This window comes from Prionailurus viverrinus, chromosome B3 (genome assembly GCF_022837055.1).
Source record: "Prionailurus viverrinus isolate Anna chromosome B3, UM_Priviv_1.0, whole genome shotgun sequence".
Lineage (NCBI taxonomy): Eukaryota > Metazoa > Chordata > Mammalia > Carnivora > Felidae > Prionailurus > Prionailurus viverrinus.
In genome coordinates, this window is record NC_062566.1 from 129,786,149 (window position 1) to 129,811,282 (window position 25,134).

General features: G+C 45.5%; 1 protein-coding gene across 5 annotated transcripts in view; it reads right to left on the minus strand.

Annotated features, from left to right (window-relative positions):
• The window catches only part of TTC7B (tetratricopeptide repeat domain 7B), a 255,265-nt gene that overhangs the window by 150,424 nt on the left and 79,707 nt on the right, over positions 1–25,134 (minus strand). For 3 of the 5 annotated variants that reach the window (XM_047861697.1, XM_047861696.1, XM_047861702.1), the window contains exon 5: positions 23,982–24,103. In XM_047861697.1, the coding sequence (XP_047717653.1) occupies positions 23,982–24,103 (122 nt within the window). Of the gene's footprint in view, positions 1–15,147; positions 15,205–23,981; positions 24,104–25,134 lie in introns of those variants that run through there. The other 2 variants (XM_047861699.1, XM_047861698.1) reach the window with 2 other exon arrangements.

The following is a 25,134-nucleotide window of genomic DNA, read 5'->3' on the forward strand; positions in this document are numbered from 1 at the left end:
GGGCTTCACACACCCCACAAGAACGTAATAAGCATCTTGAGGACCAAGATCTGTGTTCTGTTCACCGACATACCCCAAGCCCCTCAAACAGAGTCTGGCATACAGCAAGTGCTCAAAAAATACTTGTTGAATGAGGGACGCCTGGGTGGCTCAGTCACTTAAGCATCCGATGTCGTCTCAGGTCATCATCTCACGGTTCGTGAGTTTGAGCCCCTCGTCGGGCTCTGTGTTGACAGCTTGGAACCTGGAGCCTGCTTTAGATTCTCTCTCTCTCTCTCTCTCTCTCTCTCTCTCTCTCTCTCTCAGCTTGGAACCTGGAGCCTGCTTTAGATTCTCTCTCTCTCTCTCTCTCTCTCTCTCTCTCAAGAATAAATAAACTTTAACAAAAATTTAAATACTTGTTGAATGAATTTCAGAGCTACTGTAAGTCGAATAAACCAAGATCACAAGGGAATACATTTTCTACCTGCTCCTTGTCCCCTTCTTTCTCGCTGCACTGGGTTGGCAGACAGCACAGCAATGCACTCTCTTAAACAGAATATGTCACAGATGCCCTCGGTGGCATTGCAGCATGGGTACCTGGGGGAGCAGTGACATACCTGCCTGTCCCAAGTGGCAGAGTGAGGCATGCCTGGCCTGACAGCTTCTAGAGAGCTGCACGGATAAGAAGGATTTTGAAGATTTTTTAAAAACCTTCCAAATATTTCAGGGAAGCGTTCCTGCTCACGTGCCTTTTACACCTGCTCCTCTCTGTCTGAAGTGTTCTAGGAACTGTTAGTCATCCTTCAAGACCCAGGTCAGAGGCCACCTGGGGACCCTTTTCCTAGGTTCCCTAGGAAAACGCAGGTACTGCTTCCTGGGTTCTCCCAACAAGCTCGCTTGTGTTTTGAGCCTAGTGAGCACTCAACACACTGGTTTTCACATGTATTTCTGTCTGTCTGCCAACCAAAGCGTGATCACCTCGGGAGCAAAGACCCTCTTTGTCCCAACTGCCACATAGAGCCAACCAGGCACCCAGTGACACTTAGGAAGCTGTGTGCCCTCAAAAGAAAGAGCGAGCGCCATCTTGTATTCCAAAATCCCTTTCCCCATCTCCTTGATGAAAAGTCTTCTTGACCACAAACGGGACAACTGAAGCAGACCCTTCTTACATGAGACACACCCCACTGGTATGCTAGACATTGTCAATACAACCCCAGAAGGACGGAAATAAACCAGCCTTCTCTAGGTCAATTTCTCTTAGCTCTCAGGCTTGAGAATTGCTTCCTCTTCATTTATACAACCTTAGGATCATCTATTTGGAAAAAGTCAGAAATCAAAACCAGATATCCAGATCGGGAAAGTGTGAGAAGAAAAAGACATCCTTCGCAGTCCAAAAGGGCACTTCTGGCCGGCTGTCAGGGAGCTGCTTTTTGTCCCAGAATGGACTCCAGCTTCTCCCTCTGTACACGCTCTTTGCCTCGTATCCAATGACATGCATTTGTGAAGACAGATGGCTTGCTGTAGTCAGAGGCCAGGGATCAAACCCACAACCTTGGCCTGGTTAGCAAAGGACTCTGTCTGATCAACGGAGCAGGCCAGCTGCAGCCTAGATATAGTGGTGGAGGGTGTGACAGCCATCCACGCTGGGAGGCGATCAAGCAGGCGAAGCTTCCGGAAGTCTCGCTGCAAACCTAATGAGAGTTGTACTAGGCTTAACAACATTTTTTCTGACTACCTCAGCAACTGAGGCTTCCCCGTGACAAAAGCAGAGTCAATCAGGCGTTTCGGTCAGCCGGCCAGGCAGCAGGCAGCACGCGGAGCAGGCTCTGTGTATCAGACAGCGTCTCAGGCAGCGGAGGGACAAGTCCAGTGAGGCAGGCAGGGCTGTCGCGGAGCCGGGACAAAACATGCACACTTCCAGCGTGGTGTGCTAGAGGCCCCCAGATGCAAGCTGGACTCGGGCAAAACAACGGCACCCTTCCCCCAGTAACCTCTTCCCTGACACTCGCCTGGACCCCCGGCCTCTGAGGAAACACGGAATACGGAGAGGCTTGCTTCCTCTCACGTTCTTCTCCTCCAACTTTGGGGAATGGGTCAAAGGCTATCAATCCTCATTCCAACAATATCTACTGAGTGCCTATGGGCATCAGGAAAGGGGCACAGGGGTGCAATTGTGAGCCAGCCAATACACGTGCATCCTCGTGAGCTGTGGTGTGACCATGGTCACCTTCGCCCCGAATCCCAGCGGTATCCAACACAGAGCAGGACTCCTCAGTCTAATGCTACCTGCACCAAAAGAACCAGAACTTATCTAACACGTGAGGCCGGCCCTCCCATATGCTCACCTGGAAATCCACATACTTACATATATACTGACACCTAGACCAAACAGAACATGGGTCCTAGAGCCACATGGTAAGGGCTCAAGCCCCAGCTTCATACTCACTCATTGTTGACCTTGGGCAAGAGCCTGTGCCTCCGCTTCCTCATCCGTAAATTGGGGATAACAAATGTAGCCCCCTCCCCCCCACAGACTGGTTCTAGGAATTAAATGAGTTAATACACAAGGCAAGTGCTTTTAAATGTTTACCATTATTACTACTATTTCCTCACAACTCTGTCGTTGGTCTAAATAGTTTTGGAATTCTGGAAACTACCTCCCAGTCAACTTACAGAACATGAAAGTCTGTTTTACCGCTTTGGAGACATTTCACTTTGAAGCAAAAAAAAAAAAAAAAAGTTATTCCTGGTTTGGATTCACTCATTCACTTTGTTATTTACTGAAAACCTACCATGCCCTCAAAGACAAAAGACAACAACCCATGTCAAGGGAGGGTGACAGAAGCTCCTTCTCCGGGGCTCTGTAATCACTCTCCCAGGAAATGATGGTGAGATCTCCCAAGTGTGCTGGTGCCCACAGGGAGGAGTGCAGATTCCCCACCGAAGCTGTAGGGGACGGTCAGGGACAAATGCAACACTGAGAAGCAGAGGCACTGAGGGAGGTGAACTGAATCCTTCTCGGGCTGTCTCAGTTAAAACGGCCAACTTACAGAGATTGCTCTGAATCAATTGATGAGGGCCAGGCCAAACTCAAAAAGGTTAACCTGGGAGGCTGAACCACTAACTGTCTCACAAGTACTTTTGACCTCCTGCTCACCCAGCCGATTGTGCTACGGAGAAGGAAAAAGGCGGAGAAGACATCAAGGGGAGGACAGTCCTTCCAAATGTACTGCAATACTTGAGCTAAAAGTTAAGTACAAGGATCAGAGTGCAATACTCACTTCCATTTCAATTAGCGGAAAACAGAACTGCAGTTCCAGAACAATGTCTGGGGACAATATTTTAAAAGCTATGGCAAGTGGGAAAAAAATCCAAGGGACTCAGTTAAAAAGAAAAAAAAAAAAGATCTTTAAATGTACAGGGTCACGGGTCCAAACGCCTTCAGGAGCCAAGCAAGCGGCCACATGGGTGGGGCCAGGCAGTGGCAGCAGCTGGGGGCGGTGCTGGGGCCCCAGGCCTGCCTAAGGTGTAGAGTTCAAAACCAGGCCAGATACACTCCATGTGGGGAAGGCGGGGGGGGGGGGGGGGGCTCCGCCATTAAATTGGCAAGAGAGCCTCCAGTATTTTTCTTGGGGAAATAAAGCAGTATATCTCAGCTCGAGGCAGCATGGTGCTGTTTGGGATTCGCAGACACTCCCGTGAGTCATGCCAGATAACTTGCTTGGGTCTGGGAGAGGCTAATAAGCTGGGGACAGAAAAGAAGAAAAGGGCAAAGGTTGCGAGCGATCATGAGCAGAAGAGGAGGAAGGGAGAATGGAATGTGAGACATCTGGAAACACAGCGAAGGGAAAACAATACCAGATGCTAGGCACGCACCTCGAAGGGTAAGAATGCGGGCAACTGGCTTTATCTTGCTGTGCCTGTTTCCTCGTCTAGAAAATGGGACTATCTTCCCTCCAAACACCGGAGTGAGATGACACCTGTACAGCTCCTGACCCAGTGCTCAGAACCATGTGAACTCCCCCCCATTCTCCAACCATCCACTGCCTCCCACCATCTATCATCTGGCTCTCCGCTCCACGTGTCAACATTGACTGGGCCAGAGCCAAAAGCAGCCGCTGCTATGTCCGTGTACCTTTGGTTTAGCAGAAAACAGAGGAAAATCAGGACCAGCTTCTATTATATACTATGTCAAAATGTTCTTCTCAACCAACCAACAAGTATTTATTTAGCACCTTCTGTAGTTTTACAGAACTTTTGCATGAGGAAACAAAGGCTCAGGAAATTACGTAACATCGTACAGCCCACGGACAGAAGAGCCAGCATTTGAACTCAGGCTCAATCTGATTCTGGTGCGAAAGCTGAAGACCATCCCCGTCGTGCAGAAGCCCGCCGACAACCTGGAAACTGTGACCGCTTCGCGTGACGCAGAAACAGAGGCAGAAGAGAGGCCAGAAAGGTTGGGAGCAGCGAGGGTCCAAGTCTCCACCTGAATACACTGGTTTCTAAAGAAGGGATGGGATTGGAGGCCCCTCCCCTGGGGGCGGAGGACAAAGGAACCTCGGGGAATTTCTGCTGAGTGGTCTGGGCAGAAACACAACTCCGAAGTAAGACGGTATCAGAGAGACTAACACTGACCAAAGGACGACAACACAGAGACGGGTCTCTCCCCAGTCGTCAGGACAAGCTTATAAATTAAATTCTTTCATCATACAGTGACTCGTTTATTTGACCTTCCCATTCACAACCGGTCACCCAAGATGGTGAGCTCAACTGTACCTTTGGACCATCTATAGAAAAAAAAAAAAGCTTTGCTAAGCACACGAGCAGGACAGGACAAGCGTGATCTGTGAGGAGCATATTTAATTTGTCTTGGGGGAATAAGCTATTTTCAAGCCCCTCGAAGCCATTCAGAAGTGTATTAATAAACCACTGACAAGGTAATTAAAAAATATTTCACTCCCTCATCAAGAAAGCCCCTCTAAGACTTTCGGCTCCTTCAGGACAGAGACTGGGTCCTCGTGTGCTCGCAGGATACGACCCAGCTGCATACCTGCTACTCACAGGGCTGCTGTCAGGATTATGTGAGGTTAACAGTCATCGATGAGTAAATGTGAACCACCATCATTATCTTCTTCTGAGGCAACACCAACTGGTTCCATGCCATCTCCCAACCCATTATTCCAGATGGTTCTCCCACCAACCTACTGAGGCATGTAGGACTTCATTACCTTCAACTGACAGAGAGGGAGACCGAGTCCCTGAGAGAGAAAGGGAGAGGCCCGCCCAGCAGCTCCATCAGTGAGTGGCCCCTGGCTTCCCAGTACAGGGAACCCTCCCCTGCTCTCTGCGGGGCACTGTTCTATCTCATCTTTCACTGCCCACCCTCCCCCATTCTTTGTTAACTTTTATTATATGAAGTATAGAGCAGACAGCCAAATAAAACAAATAAATCTCCTGGGGAATTCTTAGGAGGCAAACACCCTTATAACTACCACTCAGGTTTAAAAAAAGACCACTGTCAGGGAGGAGAGCCTGGGAGACTCAGTCGGTTGGGCATCCTACTCTTCATCTCGGCTCAGGTTGTGATCCCGGAGATCGTGGGATCGAGCCCTGCATCAGGCTCTGCAAAAAGCCTGCAGCCTGTTTAGGATTTTTTTTTTCTCTCTCTCTCTCTTTCTCTCTATTTCCTTCTGTGTTTCCCCCTGCTTGTGCACACATGCTCTCTAAAAAAAAAAAACAAAAAACAAAAAAAAACAACCATTGTCAAACACCCTATCCCAATTAACAGCTCCTCCCTCCACCCAAAAGTACCTGCTACCCTGACTTTTAGAATAATCACCTCATTCCATTTCCTTATGGCTTACTCCCTCAAGTATACATACCTACACTACAGTTCAGCCTTGCCCACTTTTCTCCTTACTCGAGGAGTCTTTAAAATCTCTTAATCTGTAGGTGCCCTTTCTACCTCCTTCTTTTCCTTAGAATTTATCTATTAAAGAATCTGAACTGTTTGCCCCATCGAGTTTCTCCTTAGCTGGAAAACTGCACAGTTTCATACTTTTCTCTGTTCTCTGTATTTCTTAAAGTTGGTAGTTGGAATTCAAGACTTGACCTATTCAAGTTCAATCCCTTTGCTCAAGATTTTGCCAGTGGTGTACCCCTCTATCAGGAGGCACATCATTTCTGGCTGTCACTTTTTTTTTTTTTTTTTTTTTTTTTTTTTTTTGGTGTTAGCAGCCCTTAGATACATGAATTCACTGGGAGGTACAAAATGGTGATATTCTTTTTGTTTTTTAATTTTTTTTTTCAACGTTTATTTATTTTTGGGACAGAAAGAGACAGAGCATGAACGGGGGAGGGGCAGAGAGAGAGGGAGACACAGAATCGGAAACAGGCTCCAGGCTCTGAGCCATCAGCCCAGAGCCCGACGCGGGGCTCGAACTCACGGACCGCGAGATCGTGACCTGGCTGAAGTCGGACGCTTAACCGACTGCGCCACCCAGGCGCCCCCAAAATGGTGATATTCTAAGTCTCTCTTTGCATTTTCATTCATTAGCTGGAATAATCTTATAGGAAGGTGTTTCCTTTCATCTAATACTCGGTTTTCCAGTGCTTTTTATTTACTTTGTTGATACCGATTTAGAACTCATGAATTTAAACATATTTGATGAGTCTCTTGCAATTTTTATCCTTCTTGAAATTCAAATTGTCCCATATTTGGCCTGAATTCTTTAAACATGATCCTAGAAATCTTTTGAGTTTCCTTGCTATCTGGTACGTAAGGATGTTCCAAACTCAACCTATTCATTTCTTATTCCAGAACTGGAATGATTTCTTTTATTGGTAAATGATACTTCAAGATCACAATCATGCACTAGGGATGTTCATTGCTACTGGGTCAGTCACTGAGTCAGACCTCTCTCCCTCTCTCCCTTCTTCTCTCCCTCCCTCTCTCTCTCACGCACACAGGTGTATATATGTATATATATACACACATGCACACACATGTACATATGCAGACACACACTAACTCATGGTTTCAATCATTTCCAATTTAATCATTCAGGACTGACACAGTTTGTTCCTGATTTCTTCCATTTTAAATCTGGTTCTCCCACACCGAGAAATCTGGTTCTCAAGGACACAGGGGATAATAGATAGAACATTCCATAAGTATTCATTTGCTTTATTCCATGTCACATAAAAGTGTTTTGGAGTAGCAATACTAATAATACCACCATCATTATAATTACTGAAATATTAAAAATTTATTTTCCGCATGTGCTATCAGCGTTCTCTTTCCATTTTAAAATTTGTGATTGTACTCTATCTGTTATGAGACACACAAAGAAACAGAAAAGCCTGACCTATGGCCAGAAAAAAGAGCAATCAATATAAACTCACTCCAAATGGATCCACATGTTGGATTTAGCAAAGACTTCAAAGAAGCTATTATAAGTACAATCAAAGAATTAACAGCAACCATATACAAAGATGTTTTTTTAAGATCAGTCGTTTCAAAAACAGCGAATCTCAATAGTGAAACAGAAGCGATAGAAATTAACTAAATGAAGATTTTTAGAATTAAAAAGTATAAGTACAATGAAAAATTCCCTGAACGGAATTTAGCTGTTTTGAGATGGCAGAAAAATCACAAGCTTAAAGATAAGTGAATAAAAATTGTCCAAAGAACAGAGAGGAAAAGTACTTTAGAAAAACAAACATGTAATTGTAAGCCTGCCAAAAGCAAGAAAAAAATCTTGAAAGTAATAACCAAATTAATCACATACAGGGGAACAACCATACTATTCTCATCAGAGGAGTAGATACACTCTAGGTACGGAAAGAAAAGAAACTATCACCAAGAATTCTATCTACAGTAAAACTGTCACCCAGAAACGAAGGCCAATAATGACATTCCCAGATAAACAAAGAGTGAGGGAATTCTCAGCTAGGGAATTCTCACACCCAATACGAAATTTTAAAGGAAGTCCAGACTACAAGGAAATGACAACAGAGGGCAATTTGAATCCACAGGACAAAAATCAGTAAGAGTACCAGGAATGTAAATACAGGGGTAAATATAAAATATTGTATGGATACATTTTTAAATCATTTTAAACTCCTATAAAAAATAAGATTGTATAAGGGAATACTTATTTTCTGCACTGTTGTGTTTATAACATATAGAGACATTAATAGCACAAAGAAGGGAGGAAATGAAGCTATATTAGAGTCAAGTTGTAGATTTTAGTAAAATTGAGTCAGCGTTAATCTGAAGTAGACTATGATCATTTAAGACCTACATTGTAATTCATAAAAAATCAACAGAAGAGTTAAGATGTAATACTAAAAAGTATTTGCTTAACACAAAAGAAAGTGATAGGGAGAAACAAAGAATCAAAAAAGATGCCAGACATATAGAAAAAAAGCAAGATGCAGACATGAATCGAATCACATCAACAGTTGCATTAAATGGGAATTGAATCAAAAGGCAAAAATGTTTATACTAAATTAAAAAAGCAAGATCCAACTACATGCTACCTACAAGAAATATATACAAGTAGTACTATACTCCAAAGACACAAACAGGTTGAAAATAAAAGGATAAAAAAGATACACTATGTAAACAGTAACTACAAGACAGCTAGTATGGTTATACAGATATCACATAAGTCAGTCTGTAAGTGAGGAAACATTACCAGAGACAAAGAGGCATTTATAAAGAACCTACAGCTAACATGTTATGGTGAAAGACCGAATGCTTACTTCTTAAGATCAGGCAGGAGTAAGATAAAGATGTGTCCTCCTATCACTTCTCCTCAGCTTTGTTTTGGAAGTTCTTGACAAGGCAACAAGGTAACAAATGGAAGTAAAAGGCGTACGGTTTGGAAAGGAGGAAGTAAAACTGGTTTTCTTCACTGATGATGTGATCCCGAGTATAAAAATTCTAAGGAATCTATTAAAAAATCTACCACAACTAATTAGTAAGTTTGGCAACATCACAAGAAACGATATTGAAATACAACAATATAGCAACAGTATATCTACATGATAGCAAAGAATAATCTGAAAGTGAAATTAAGAAAATAATTCCTCAGGAGGCCTGGGTGGCTCAGTCGGTTAAGCGTCCGACTTCGGCTCAGGTCATGATCTCAGGGTTCATGGGTCTGTGCCCCGCATCAGGCTCTGTGCTGACAGATAAGAGCCTGCAGCTGCTTCAGATTCTGTGTCTCCCTCTCTCTCTGCCCCTCCCCCACTTGCATTCGGTCTCTCTCCAAAATAAACATTAAAAAAAAATTTTTTTAAAGAAAATAATAATTCCATTCACAATAGCATAAAAATGAATAAAATAATTAGAAACAACAATAAATGCTTAACTTGCACAATAAAAGCCATAAAAAAATTCTTGAGAGAAATTAAAGAAAATCTAAATAAATGAAGAGATCCTGGATTGGGAGATTCACTATTACTTTTATGGCAATACTCCCTCAATTGATCTAGAGATTCACTGCCAACCTTATCAAAATCCTGGCAGGCTTTTTTTGTAGAAATTGACAAGCTGATCCTAAAATTTATATGGAAATGTCAAGGACTGAGAATAGCCAAAATAATTTTGAAAAAGAACAAAGTTAGAGAACTCACACTATCTAATTTCAAAACTTGCTATAAAGCTACATATTCAAGACAGTGTGGTATTGGCTTACAGACAGACATATAAATCAATGCAACAAAACAGAGATTCCAGAAACAAACCTTTAGATTTATGTTCAGTTAACTAATTTTTTTACAAAAGTGTCAAGGCAATTTAGTGGAAAAAGAGACTTTTCAACAAATGATGGTTGGACAACTGGATATCTAGATACAAAAAAACTTTTTTACTCAGACCCTTACCTCACACCATACACAAATATTAAAGCAGATTACAGACTTACATGTAAAAGCTAAAACTAGAAATTTTCTGGAATAAAACATAGGAGAAAATCTGTAGTCTTAGATTAGGCAAAATTTTCTTAGATACGACATCAAAGGATGACCCATAAAAAGAAAAATTGGACTCCATCAAAATCAACTTTCCTCTTTAAATGACCTCATTAAAAAAAATTAATACAAGCCACAGACAGGCAGAAAATACATGCAAAGTATATATTAGATTAGGCAAAATTTTCTTAGATATGACATCAAAGGATGACCCATAAAAAGAAAAATTGGACTCCATCAAACTCAACTTTCCTCTTTAAATGACCTCATTAGGGGCGCCTGGGTGGCGCAGTCGGTTAAGCGTCCGACTTCAGCCAGGTCACCATCTCGCGGTCCGGGAGTTCGAGCCCCGTGTCGGGCTCTGGGCTGATGGCTCAGAGCCTGGAGCCTGTTTCCGATTCTGTGTCTCCCTCTCTCTCTGCCCCTCCCCCGTTCATGCTCTGTCTCTCTCTGTCCCAAAAATAAATAAACATTGAAAAAAAAAATTTTTTTTTTTAAAAAATAAATGACCTCATTAAAAAAAATTAATACAAGCCACAGACAGGCAGAAAATACATGCAAAGTATATACCTGATAAAAGATTTGCATCAAGAATATATAAAGAACTCCTACAACTTGATAATAAGACAACACAGTAGAAAACCAGGCAAAAGATCTGAATAGATATTTCATACAGAAGATATAAGGACAGCTAAGAGGCACATGAAAACTGCTGAACCTCATTAATCATTAGGGAAATACACATCAAAATCACAATGAGATACCACTACAAACCCACTAGACTGGCTTTAATTTGAAAACTGACAACACTAAGTGTCAAAGAGGATGAAAAGAAGTTGGAACGCTCCACGTTGCTGGCAGGAATGTAAAATGGCACAACCACTTTGGAAAACAGCTTGGCAGTTTCTTAAAAAGTTAAACACAAACTTATATGACCCATCAATTCCACTCCCATGAATCCATCCAAGGGCAATGAAAACATGTCTACAGAAAGATTTGTACGTGAATGTTCATAGCAGTATTATTCATAACAGTTAAAAAGTGCAAGCAGTCCAAACGTTCATCAATTGGTAAATGAATACACAAAAGATAGCACAGCCATGTGATGCAATAACTATTTAGCAATAAAAAGCAATGACCTACTGAGACTTGCTACAATGTGGGTGCACATAAAAACCGTGCAAAGTGAAAGAGGCAAGACACAAAGGACTCCATATTCTATGATTTCCTTTCTGTGAAATGTTTAGAAAAGGCAAATCCATAGAGCCAGAGAAAGATCAGTGGTTGCCCGGGGCTAAGGGTGGGAATGGAAACAAATACGCATGAAGAACTTTTTAGGGTGATGGAAATGTTCTAAAGGTGCCATGTGCCGATGACTGCACCACTGTAAAAATTTACTCAAAGCAATTAAACTGCAAATTTACAACAGGTGAGTTTTTGATATATATCTATAAAACCTAAATAAAGCTGCTAAAAAACATAGCAGCTTGCTTTATGATAACTCTTGGCTATCTCCCTCTCCCCCCAACGTTTACCTTTTCAGTCTTTTGTCTCTTGTGTCACTTCTTGGTCAACTTCCATTCCACGCTCTGCAGTTTCCCCTCATGGGGCCCAGTCCCGGCAAAGAGCCCACTGGTCCATTTTCAAGTCTTCAGAGGGGCCACACTGCTCCAGCCCCTTAGACCTTACTCGGCAAAACCCTCTCATTTTTAACCGCTGATCCCAACTGGCCTGCCAAGCTGTCCAGCCAACTCTTGTTGGCTATTTTAAAGTCTCTTACTCTCAGGTCCATCAGATGCCCCATCGCTTCCTTCTGCATTCTCCTACACAAATGCAAGTAACATGCTAGTCCATAGCTGTCGGGAGCTGTCACACCAGCTTGTACCTTGGTGTTCACGAGTATACCTTGGCATCTGGTTCTGTTATAAATGTTGTTTTGGGTTTGCTGCCCAAAAAAAATGTGTTTTGTTTTTTTTTTAATTTTTTTTTTCAACGTTTATTTATTTTTGGGACAGAGAGAGACAGAGCATGAACGGGGGAGGGGCAGAGAGAGAGGGAGACACAGAATCGGAAACAGGCTCCAGGCTCTGAGCCATCAGCCCAGAGCCCGACGCGGGGCTCGAACTCACAGACGGCGAGATCGTGACCTGGCTGAAGTCGGACGCTTAACCGACTGCGCCACCCAGGCGCCCCCCAAAAAAATGTTTTTTAACGTTTATTTATTTTTAAGAGAGAGACGGACAAGGTGCAAGTGGGGGAGGGGCAGAGAGAGAAGGAGACACAGAATCCGAAGCAGCCTCCAGGCTCTGAGCTGTCAGCACAGAGCCCGACGTGGGCCTCGAACTCAGGAACCATGAGATCATGACCTGAGCTGAAGTCAGACGTTCAACCGACTGAGCCACCCGGGAGCCCCTACTGTGTCTTTTTTATGTGGATATGTGAGAAGATCCAAAAGCCATGCGGCCCCTGTTGTCATCACTTTCCCAGATTTCTTGGCTGCCAATCGTACCTTTCCCTCTAGGAAGCTGACAAATCCTTCAGTCTGTGGAGCTGATCAAACCTTGGTATAGAGCTTACTATGTGCCAGACACTGTTCAAGCACACTATCGTTACTGAACCCACTTAATCTGCTTAAACGACACATGAATTAGCACTATTATTATCCCCAATTTACAAATAGGGAAACTGAAACAGAGAGGTCAAGAAACTTGCCAAGATCACAGTGCTGGTGAATGTCTCTATAAAATCTAGAGTCGGTGCTCATTAACCACTAGACAATGCTGCCTCCAATGAGCGTATGAAATGTATCTGGCCTGACAGATCTAGCATTCACCTGTGACTAACACCCCTGTCCCCCCAGTCCTCCCTAAGATGGGAAACTGTAACCCCTCCTTCAAAGACCAAGTTCTAAGAAACTGGATGAGCTCACATGGGGAGGTGGCTGCTTCTTCCTTCCTCCCCCTTCTTTTCTCCAACCCATCCCTTTATGATTGTGCTTTTCACCAGGTGTTAAAATTGTTCGTCAACATCCTTGTCTTCCCCATGGGCTCGGAGAACAGTTTTTATTCGTCTCCTATCCCAGAGCTTACCCTAGCGACGGGCGCCCAGCAGGCTCTCAATAAACATTGATGGAACTGAGTCGGCAATAGTTTTTTTTCTTAAAACTAGCTCAAAATGTACTTGAAAGCAACATAATTGCATCTTTTTTTTTTTTTTTTTTTAATCTGTAATTCAGAGGTTTTACCAAGTCTGGCTAATGAGTTTTTCTGGGGCATTCTTCAGAAGAAACACAGCATCTGATTCTCCTGATATTTTAGCTGCTTATTTCCAACATGCATAGATTGTTGCTTCTGATGCTAATTGCCAGGGAGATTCAAAGGAGAACCAGCTACCACACCCTTCAGCCAAGCACCTGCCAGCACAGAGAGGATATGGGAGGAAGAGCTAGCAGAAGGAATGTACCATGTGTCTGTGCCAGGCCTAAAGAATTACCACCAAACTCACAAATAAACAGGAAAAATTCAAACCTAAAATAGAGAGGAAAGTGGAAAAACCAAATGTCAATTGAAAAGAAATAATTCATTAATTTTTAAAAGTCTGGTAATTTAACAGGGGCACCTGGGTGGCTCAACTGGTTAAGCATCCGACTTTGGCTCAGGTCATGATCTCGAGGTTCGGGGGTTTGAGACCTGCGTCGGGCTCTGTGCTGAGAGCTCAGAGCCTGTTGCCTGCTTCACATTCTGTGTCTCCCTCTCTCTCTCTGCTCCTCACACGCTCACGCTCTGTCTCTCTCTCAAAAATAAATAAACATTAAAAAAAAAAAAATGAAAAAATAAAAATCTTGTAATTTAACAGAGAGCTTTGCTATGAGAAAATACAATTATATCGTAGATTTCCTTGTTGGTGCACAGATCTATGGCAGATATTGCCATATAAATATACATATACAAATATAAAGGCAGATATTTGTAAGAAAATTTATAACCCCGCTCGTTTTCAGTAGAAGGTTCTAGTAGTTCCTAAGAAAAGTCAGAAATTCTGCAAAGATGCCTTTGTCATTTTCTGGGCTTTAGCTCAATCTCTCTCTGCCACTCTAAGACTTGACTAAAAATACCTCTGAGAAAAAAAGAATGGAGAGAAACACAATGATTTAAAAAGAAATAGGTAGGAAGTATCCCTTGAAAGAGCTGGGGACCCCATCCCCTCCGACCCTGTTCTCGTGTAAAGTATTAATGCATTTGACACCGAAACCAGGGAAAGAAAACAGCGGCTTAATGAGTTTGCTCTGGCCAAGAGCCAGAACAGGGGTGCTGCCTGTGTCCCCACCCCTCTCCTTCCCATCCACCCTGCTTCCAGGGCTAATACCTCTGGACTTGCTCTGTGGCATGGATATCACTAAACCACCAGGAAAGCTTCCCGGAGTCTGACAGGCTCAGAGAGGGTAAAATCTGGCTTCCTTCTTGACCAGACAGGATGCGAATTCCTCTTTCCCAACACACATGTGTCATTTCAACAGTCGGCCCTTGGGGGGCCGCGTACAAAGGCCACACTTAAAATACTCTGACGTGCTTCAGTGTCCAACTTTGCCCCAAGAAGTTTCAACTCGAAGAGCTCCTTACTTGAAAAATGCGGGTCTGGGAAACCCTGGGAGCAAACTTTCTCAACAACTAAACCACTGAAGACAGTCATTCTCGTCCCTGCTGTGGGAACTCTGGACTCCCATCCAGACGGGTGCATATGAGGCTTCCGTGAGGAGGCCTGCAGTCACCAAAATTCCACTAAGCTAGGAGCACTAAGCTAGGCCAGGGCCTGCTTGAGAACTTTCTTATAGGTAAGCCGCCATTACTGCAAATATCCTCCAATCCCAGAGGTAAGGAGGAAAGCAGAGGTCCCAAAGCTTTACCCAGAAAAGGTATTACTTCCTACTGAGGTCAAGGAAGTTATCTGATGCCTGGCCCCCTCCACCCTCCTTTAACAGAAGGACATGATATGCAGAAAGACCTAGATGAGGAGAGCACATCTCCCTCTTTACCACCGAGAAGCAGTTAACTGGGGCAGTAAGTTCCATTGAGCTCTCGATAAATATATGCTACATCACCTAATTTTAAGGTAAGCACACAGACATCAGCCATCTGTGAGCCATGGCTATCTCAGCTGAAAACAAGAAGCTCATTTACTCACTCGTTCATTCACGTACAGCTCTGTCCCAGACATTGCTCCCCACACAAAAGAGAAACTTCTGCCCAAGTGGGACGTATATTCTAGTGATGGGAGATAGACAAATTAGATAAGAAAAAAAAAAAAAATACAATTCGAGCAAAGGGTTAACAAATTCCCTTCCTCGTCTGCTTGAGAACTTGACCCGAGGTTAACTTTCCAGTTCTGTTTCCCAGGAAACCTAATAAAGATAAAATGTCAATTATGTTACCAGGCAACATTGCTTATGATAAAAGTGACCCCTGATTGATAACTTGCATCTGGACTGGAAGGAACCATATACATCTGACGAGGACATCGTGGCTTGGGCTTCCTCAAATGTGAGGGCTTAAAACTGAGCACCTCCCTAGAGGAACCCTGAGTACTTGGGACAGATCCCGTGCCCACTAATTGCGAGGCTCATTCTCTGCCACTTGATGGGGGAGGGGCAAATACAACAGCTGCTGGGTGGCCATACGGACTGCTGAGACCACGATTCACAAAGAAGAGAAACCCCTGACGTTGCCCTGCTGGCAATTTATGATCCTGTTCTGGATTCTTCTATCTAGATGGGTGTCAACCATGGCCTGTGAAAGTCTTGTGAGTTAGAGTGTTTCACTGAACCTGAGAAGACCCTGGTGAGCCCTGTGTACAGTATATTCGATGCTGGTTCAACGCTAAGGAGAAAGAAAGACAGAAAAAAAGGATGGGTCCGTTGGGCAAGCCGCTTCTGAAGATCCCTGCAGGTCTAAACAATAAGCACCCCCCCCCCCCCAACCCTTGACTTTGCCACTTAGCTGCCACGCAATGATTTATCTTCTCAGGCTTCTGCTCAGTCACTCCCTCAGGAAAACCTCCCCTCACCACCAAATCTAGGTCAATGTCATTTTAAAATGGACTCCCACAGAAATGGGGACCTTCCCTTCTGAGCACTATCTCAGCACTAGACATCCAAGAATATAATGATCGAATTTCTCTCCGGGAGCAAGGAGCAGGTAGGGCTCACCATTTTACCCTCAGGTAAATATCCTCAGATATTTATGCTGGCAGAACAAGTGAAGGTCACAACACATCATCTGAAACCAAACAGAGGTGGGTAGTGTTCCTGATACCACTGATACCACCAGTGTGTGCTTTTTTGGGCTACCCCCATCCAGAGCATGACCCAAGAATTGTTCTGCAAATATTGCCACTGCTATCAGTAATTCCCAGGGGGATCAATCTCCAGTCATATCAAGAGGTATTGGGAATATTAAAAAAAAAAACAAAACCTGTTAACTTTGATTGTCAGACATTGTATCGTACAACTATCTCTTTCAGGAAAACTTGCCAAGCGAAAGGGTAAATTTTTAAAAATTTAAAAATTAGCGTTGTCTTTGTCCTATTTCCGAAGGCTTGACTCACTGGGAATTTTTATTTTCCTGCTGAACTAGAAAGTCCATAGGGATCATTTGTGCGCTTAACCCTAGCTCCTAGCCCATGAATATTTGATGGATGAATAAATAAGTGAATGAATCAACAAAGAATCTCTCCCTCCCCTCCTGTCCCCATCAAAACAGAAAATCACCACAGAGACAAATCTATTGCGAAGAACTGAAATAAACTCATCTACTAGCTCATGTTTCAGGGAACTCCAATTCTAAATGGTGACTGAAAGGAGGCAGCGCACAGCCGGTCAAAACCATGTGCGAAGAGGCCTTTATGAGATGCAATGAACTGCCGGTTAGTTCACTGGTCCCTCCCCTTTCAACCCTCCCATCTCAGCACTTTGGAAGCCTAAAATGACCTACCCTCTTCCACTAAAGCCAAGGGCAGACCAACATGGACGCAGCTCCCTTGCACTCGTAAAGCTTTCAGACAACACAGGGCTCCAACATTCATTGTGAGTACACTGAAAGCAATTACCTGTTCCCTATAATTCAGTCCCCATAATTCATCACTGAAAGTGGTCTTGGGGTTTCATAATTAAAATTGACAAAGATTCCTTTGTTTCCATACTAAAGTTCTGATGGCATTAAGGGATTAGCCAGACCTAGTCTACATTTAAACAAAACAGAGAAGATTTGGCTGATGCATTCTGTTACATAAATAATTACATCTCGACTGGCTTTTAAAAGTCCTTGTTTTCTAAGTGTAACGTATTCCTCCAAGCTACGCTGCCCAGTGCACCACTGTCAAGAACAGGGTACCAACTGGGCATGGTCCATGTGGGCCAAGTGGTGAGAGAACAGGACTGGGTGTCAGGAGGAGGTCCGAGCCCCAGCCGTGCCACCAACTGGTTGTGTGATTTAAAATCCTGCTGCCTTATCTACTGACTGTTTTTCCAACCAAAATGTAAACTCCACAGGGGCACTGACTGGGTCTCACCTGTTCTTAGATCAGTGTTCGGCATCAGTAAAGTAACCCAGTAAGGTTCTCAATACACATTTATTAGATGATACTGAACGTGATTCCTCTGGCTCTCAGATTCCCCATCTGTAAAGGGCAGTGATTGAAACAAATGTGCTCTGATAAGTCCCCAGATTTCCAGATTCTATACCCCGCCATCAGTTCAACTATTATGGAAATTTTCCTTAGCAGGGAAATGACTCGTGTGACGTGCTCAGGGCAGTGAGCTAGGTTGACCAAAAGTCCTCCGGACCGAGTCTGTGACTCTCCCCTTGCAACTGCTTCAGCCACGCAGAATCCTTTCAGATTCTGAAACACGCCAAGGTCTTTCCCGCGTCAAGACCACTGCACATGCTGGCTGCTCTGCTTGGAATCCTCTTTCTCCTGCTGTTGGCAGGATTACCTCCTTCTCACGGTCAGGTCCTGGGCTCAGTGTCTCCTCCTCAGCAAGCCTGGACTGGCCACCCTACCTAAGCAGGTCCTCTGCTCTTTGCCTCCACTGCACCCACTCAATGCCTGACACTTCTTCCAATTTGTAATTGTACACATCGGTTTCCCGGTTTATTATCTGTCCCCCTCAGTCGACTGCATCCTCCCTGATAGCCTGGACTATGTCTCTTCTATTGGCCAATGTAGTACCAAGCCCAGTACTTGACATACAGCAGAACTCAACAAATACTTGTCAGATGACTGGCCAAATCTATGGCGTGCCAGGCCCTATGCTGAGAGGTTTATGTGAAAATCCACAGATCTCTACATAAATCCTCGCTCCAGCCGAATGTATACGATGCTGACCAGAGTTCTAACTCCATAGTTCTACCAGCTATTTGGGAGGTAGCCCTGGCACTCCCTAGTCGATTTGCATTGACAGCATTTCAAGTGCACATCCTCAAAGCTTTACTCCCTTTACAAATCGTGAGGCTGTCTCAACATGGCCGCTTTCCTATTTGCTTTTGTGGCAACCTGGACCTTGCCCTGGCAACTCACACAAACTATCCCGAAATTGCTTGTTTTAATTCCTAACTCCCCATGGGACTGTAAGTTGCAGGAGGGCAGGGACATTGCCCCTCCTTTTCACCAGCACCTAACTCAGATGGGGTCCGTTACCTCACAGGTATGCAATAATCCTCATGAAACGAATGAACAAATGACCTTGCTGAGTGAATAAATAAATGGGCCTAGAAACTCGAGCTCACTTCAGTTAAAGTAATCAGGTGTCCTCCTTCATTTCACAACCTTTAAAGTTACTTAAGTTTACGTCTTTTTTTTTTTTTTAACGTTTATTTTTGAGAGACCTAGAGACATAGGGCATGAGTGGGGAGGGAGCAGAGAGAGAGAGGGAGATACAGAATCTGAAGCAGGTTCCAGGCTCTGAGCTGTGAGCACAGAGTCCGATGCAGGGCTCAAATCCACAAACGGCGAGTTCATGACCTGAACCGAAGTCAGATGCTTAACCGACTGAGCCACCCAGGCGCCCCTACTTAGGTTTACGTCTTAACCTTTTCTTTTCTCCTACTATCTCCTAGAGTTAAGGCCCATTTCCTTCTAATCTCTGAATCCCTGGAAGATCGTCACGGACAAGAAGTTGATACACAGCTTCCTGGAAATGTATCTGAATTCTCCCATGTTCACCTTTGGCTTCTGATACAAAAAAGTCATGTGCGGTTTAAGAAGGGAACACTTCGGACCACTGCAGGTGGGAAGACAGCCGGTATGCCAGCTAGCAGGCAAAGGTGAAGGCCAAGCTGCTTCAGCGCCTGGGGAGACGGTGCATGCAGCACGGCCCCCCTGGCTTCCTGGCTGGCCCCCTCCCCATGGTCACATGGGCCGTAGGAGTCTTGTCTGCCTGTGGCTGCTATCTGGGGACCATAAACACAGGAAGCACCCTACTCAGCAGCCCGTGGGACACTGCAGGCCTCTCTGCCCCTTTTTGGCCTGCTGATTCTGGGCTACAGTAAGCCAAGCTGAACAGTTACAAAGGGCACCAAAATTACTGGGGAAGTCTAGGAATCTTTAAAGCCAATGCACAGTGGTGATTAGCGGTCTATTTGATTGCCTGTAATAACAAAACTCCAAAAAGGCGCTCTACACCACTTTACTCCCCGGTGTGGCCTCAAGCATCTCGGAGAGCTCAGAGTCTGACCACAGGCCTGACTTCCCACCTTCTCTGAGTCGGGGTCTCCCAGGTACAACTCCAGGATGTGCTCTAGCAAAAACTACAACCCACAGGCACACCTCCCAGGTGTCGCTGGTATTTGCCTTGTTTTAACTTGTCCCCACCCTCCCTGAGGTAAAAGAAATTCAGAGCCAGGGAAAACACACACTGCAATCCGTTTCGCTCAGCCAGTACCTCGGACATGGCTGACAAGAAGCAAAGCCACTTGAAATGTCCTTTGCTGACCTCTGTTTATAAAAGATGATCAAATATTCCTAAAACAGCATGTAATCAATAACTGGAATCCCAAAGCCAAGCTTCCCGGAAGAGCCATGGGGACTGAAGAGAGGAGAATCATTTCTCTTCTCCTTAGAAGGCTGAGGGGAGGGGCACCTGGCTGGCTCAGTCAGAAGAGCATGCGACTCTTGATCTTGGGGTTGTGAGTTCGAGCCCCCATGCTGGGTGTAGAGATTACTTAAAAATAAAATTTTAAAAAATCTTTCAAAAAAAAAAAAAAAAGAAGGCTGAGGGGAGCGCCAGGCTGAGACCCCCTGTGCTGCCCAGTGAACACCCGTGGCTACCACATCAGACCAGTCACCCCACCTCCTTTCCCTGAAGCACCAAGGCCATCGGTCATTAGTGCTATCCAAGCTCACTGATAACACATCTTGAGCACAGCTCACCCAAAGCAGCAGTCACAAATAAATGCCCTTCCCTGAAAAACGTGTGGTGTGAGCCTCAGCAACCAAATGAGTGATGGCCGCTTCACAAACTCCCGCTTCAACTTGGTTCCACTTCCTGCTGGAAAGTCGGCTGGGCACCATCATCACCAGAAATGACAACTTAGCGCCTGCCGCTCGCCTGACGCCCTACAAAGAGCTTCCACGTGCATTTTCTCACGGGTGCGTTACCTCAGCTCTGTGACATAGGTGGGATTACGCCCATTTCACAGATAAAGAAACTGAGACCCAGTGAGAAGAAGGACTGGCTCCATCCAAGTCCAAGGCCTCTGGCTCCCACCCTCGCTGCCCCTCATCCGAGCGCCAGCCTGGGCAAGGCCCTCCGAGAACCCACGGAGGGAGCAGTCCTGGTGCTTGAAGGCTAACACTCTCTGATCTCACCCTCTGCAGAGGCTGAGCTACCCACAGGGTAAGAACTAGATGTGAAACAGACAGGGCAGTATGGCGCTGGGATGGCACCAAGCATTCTCTCCCTCCAGGAGGAAAGAGGCTGCAGGAAGGGCCAGGGGAGAGGAGGAGAGAGGAAGAAATGGTGACCTGGGACATGCTCTGCATGAGACATGAGGAAAAATGTGAGGAGAAAACCCCAATCAACAGCAGAGCCTGGGAACCGTCCCCTGGCAACGCCTCGTGCTTGGGTCCAGCGCTTCCTCCCAGGGGGGCAGGATGACAGCAGGTCGGACCAAGCGTCTCCACACACAGACAGACCTTCCCCTATGTGGCACAGGGCTGGAAGGACTGAAGGCAGAACGGCAGCCAGGTCACCGTGTTCCCGTGGGGTGACCTACAGCGCCAGCCTCACGGGGCGGCAATGCCCAGGAAAGAGCGAACACTGTGAGGGTCAATGATGACAAAGTAAGAGCCTTGGTGAACACAACGGCATCCCTGGGATCCAAGGTCTGGAGCTCAGGCTCTTTCGGAAAGAGACCCAAGTTCACTGGTTTGGCACTGACTCTTAGAAAAGATGGGAGAATTACAAAAGTATGAAGTTGATTACTAAAACTCATTAAGTCCTCAGGGACGACAACTAAAAAGCTGAGGGCATCTGAGTATATTTCTCTTTTTTTTTTTAGTTTGTGTATTTATTTTGAGAGAGAGCAAGAGAGTGTGAGTGGGGGGAGGGGCAGAGAGGAAGAGGGAGAGAGAGAGAGAATCCCAAGCAGGTTCCACACTGTCAGCACAGAGCCCGATGCATGGCTCGAACTCACGAACCATGAGGTCATGACCTGAGCCTAATCAAGAGCTGGACACTTACCTGACCGAGCCACCCAGGAGCCCCTAAGTGTATTTCTAAAGAAAAAGATCTGCTTTATCGATTTCCATCTCTTATCACGAAGCTCTCTACAGTACATTTTCTTATCCTCGCAAATCAGTCTAACCCTGTCCATTATATCCTTCCAGATACATATTTTTCAGGGGCAGAAAGATGAAAAGGAGCAAACACATGAGGAGATGGGATGTAAGAAGCCACTGGTGCTTAGGGACAGCAGCTACCTCCGGATGTCCCCACCTACTCTGCAGAGACCCTAGCTGCAGACGTCCACTGACAAATGACCCAGGTCTGGCTTTTGGGCCCTGAGAAACCCACTGCTCTAAGTCAGGTGGTGCTGGAAGCACTGGGCATGACCAAAAGCTCCAGCTGCTTTTTCTCTTTTCATCCACGTTTTGTGGTCCCCTAACTGGCCTTCACCTCTATCCTCCCCAAAGTAATCTCTCATCACTGCCGCACAATCCCAGCCTTCAGGACGCTGCAGCTGGCAAGGACTCTCTGGAGTAGCTGGCCAATCCCCTCACTGGTCTTCAGAGCCCAGACAGAACAGCAAGACGGCAAGAAAGGAGAAGAAAAGGCTTCAAAGTTAAGCGGTTTCTTCACTTTGGCTACGTCAATGGGGATCTCCTTGAACTTGGGTGAAACAAAAAGAGAAATGAGCCGGTAAGCAATTCCTGGCATGTAATCCATCATCTCGTGCAAACTTCTCATCATTATTATTTTTCAGTTGGACTCCGGTGGACCACCAACATTTCAGGGCAGGAGGCCAGAGCCCAGTATGACTGGCTTCCTCCTCAATGAATAGGCTTCAGATGAAAACAAATGATCCAGCCCACCCTCACCAATCTTACACAAAGCATTTTCAATAGCAGGTATTGGTTTGGCACCTCTGAGAGCCCCAAGGGAACGCATTCACCCCTCCAGACTTGCATCTGGGAGTTAACCACACACACTTACAGGTTAGAAGGAGGGAGAGCAAGGTCAGGGCCTCTCTTTGATGCCCACCACTTATTATTAAAAGGGAGAAGAAACAGATCCTCAAAAAAATATTCCATGCTCCCTCCCTTCTCCCTCTATTTATAACATCATTGGAAATAGAACTAAAAATGGAGCTTAGGAGACATGCACTATCGCTCAGATGATCTCAGTCAGTGGAGGATGAGATCAAACTTGAGAGCATCTTCTTGGTGCCAAGGCCTCAAGCCAGTCCAAACCTTGGGGTGTCCTTGCGGCCCTTCACAGGCCGTGCCAATCTGAATCAATGGCCTTTGGAGCCAAACAGGCCTCCTCTACAAACAGTTTAACAAGATTGGGAAAATCAGCATTTACGCACAACAAATAGAAGATGGATGCGTGTGGCTTTGAGCCCCCAGGCAGATGAAATGCCATTCCCATGAGCTACGCCCCCAAGGTTTGAAGCTCTTAAAAATGAACAGGGAGCAACTCCACTGTTCATTTATCCCAAGGCTGGGACCTGCGTCCCCTCTGTCGTTCAAAGCGCTACGTGACTATTCCTAGAGGAAGGGGGATGGGCCCCTAGGGGCCTCCCGTGCCCAGCCCAGGAGGAGCTACGGAAGAGCCAGATACCTACTGTTGGACTTCATGTACATCTATCCTGCAGCACAAGGTCAAAACAAGGGACAGCTGAAGAGATTTGGAACACAATCATCGCATTTCTTGTAAGAGCCACACAAAAAGGAAAACCACCACCAAGTGCCTTAGACAGCTAGCCCTCGCGTGCCCTTTCCAAAGGCAGCTCAAATGGAAAGTGCTCTTGTGTGGCCTCAGAGCCGCCCCCACGTTCATAAAAACTGTCCGATATTTGGCAAACCCAAGTCTCTGGACTGATAAGCCATTCAAGGGACAGTGACCCTGTGTGCTGGGATTTCCACATCATGAACTTGTCCCCCAAAAGAAGGGGGAGGCCTGTGTGCAGAGCCACTGCCACGGAGAAAGGATGGCATAAAGCAGGCTCCTGTCGGGACCCCCCCCCCCCCCCCGACTCCCGCTGGGCCGGTGCTTCGTTCATGTGACTCATACCCATACAGCCCTCCTTCCTCCCTCTCCCACCTTCAAACCTCATGGCAAAGTGAGAGAGCCGGGGGAGAACAGGCAAAAGAGCCTATATCCATTATTCTAAAAAACTATTCCAATCGTAGTTCATATTTAAAATTGCTTTGTTACAATAGCTAAACCGGAGACGGCATTGTAAGGCTTTCTATTTTCCTTCTTTAGGAACCTGATTTAAAAAATGAAGAAGGCTTACCCATTTTTGAAATAGAGGACATGGGCTCTCTGAAGTCCTGTTTCTAGGAAAAAACCTAGTTCTTGATCGTGGGGAGCAGGGCCAGGCTTAGGGCTTCTGTTTTGAATATTGGTAAGTATTACCTAGAAGGGGAGAAAATCGGAAAACTAATCAGATCCACATCCAAGCCTCGTCCCTTCAAACCGCATGTCTACACGCGCTGCACGACCTGACAAATCACCTTCCTCACGCACACACCGGTGCATCGGATTAGGAGAGCCGAGAGAACGGCACCTATGAGACGGGGCATGTGTGGCCCTCCTGGCGAGGATGGCTGAGGACTGAAGGGTGCTGAAGGGTGCACGGTGCCGGGAGAAGAGCTGAGGCGGAGGGTTCTGCTGGATGCCAGGATGTTGACAGAGAGTCTGGGTGAGACAGAAACAGGTCCCAGCAACAGGCGGGAATAGTCATCAGCTACCAATGGCCGACGTCACAGACAGGCAGACTGAAGCTTCAGCCCTACATAAGCTTGATGAACTCAAAAAGGGCGGAGCCTAAGAAGCACTATGATTGGCATTGGCCCCAGAATTCCCTAGGGAGGGCGAACCCTCTAAGCTACAGAGCCAAGGTTACGGACTCTCGAGGGGAGAGCCGAGACAAACAACCTAAGCTCTCTCTCTCCCCAGACTTGATCTTTTGTCAACAGACAGCGAGGTTTTAAAGGTTTAAACTTTTAGCCCCGGCAAGAAAGACTGCCAAGTAAGCAGGATAAAGACCTGTAAGTTGAGTGGGTTACAGTGACGTGTAAACACATATCTACTATTACAGAGGCTACTCGCCTTAAACTGGCAAGTCGAATAAAGCATTTATCAAACAGAAGCTACTTGTGGCCCATTTAAAAACCATACAAGTGTTCTCCAAACATGTTGTCCACGTTTGCTGACAGTCAGCAGCTCCCCAAAGACCCAACTGTGAGCCACGCCCCAAACCTCTTAGAGGTCTCAACATTATTCTCTGAATGGAGTTGAAGCGATTGCTGGATCTCTAACTCTCGAGCTTTGGGAAACAGAAAAGAAAGCACACAATGAACAGATGTTGTGGAATGAAATCCAGGCGGGCAACCCTTGCATTTGAACAACATCCCAGCATCTTCTCAAAACTGCCTGGCTCCTTC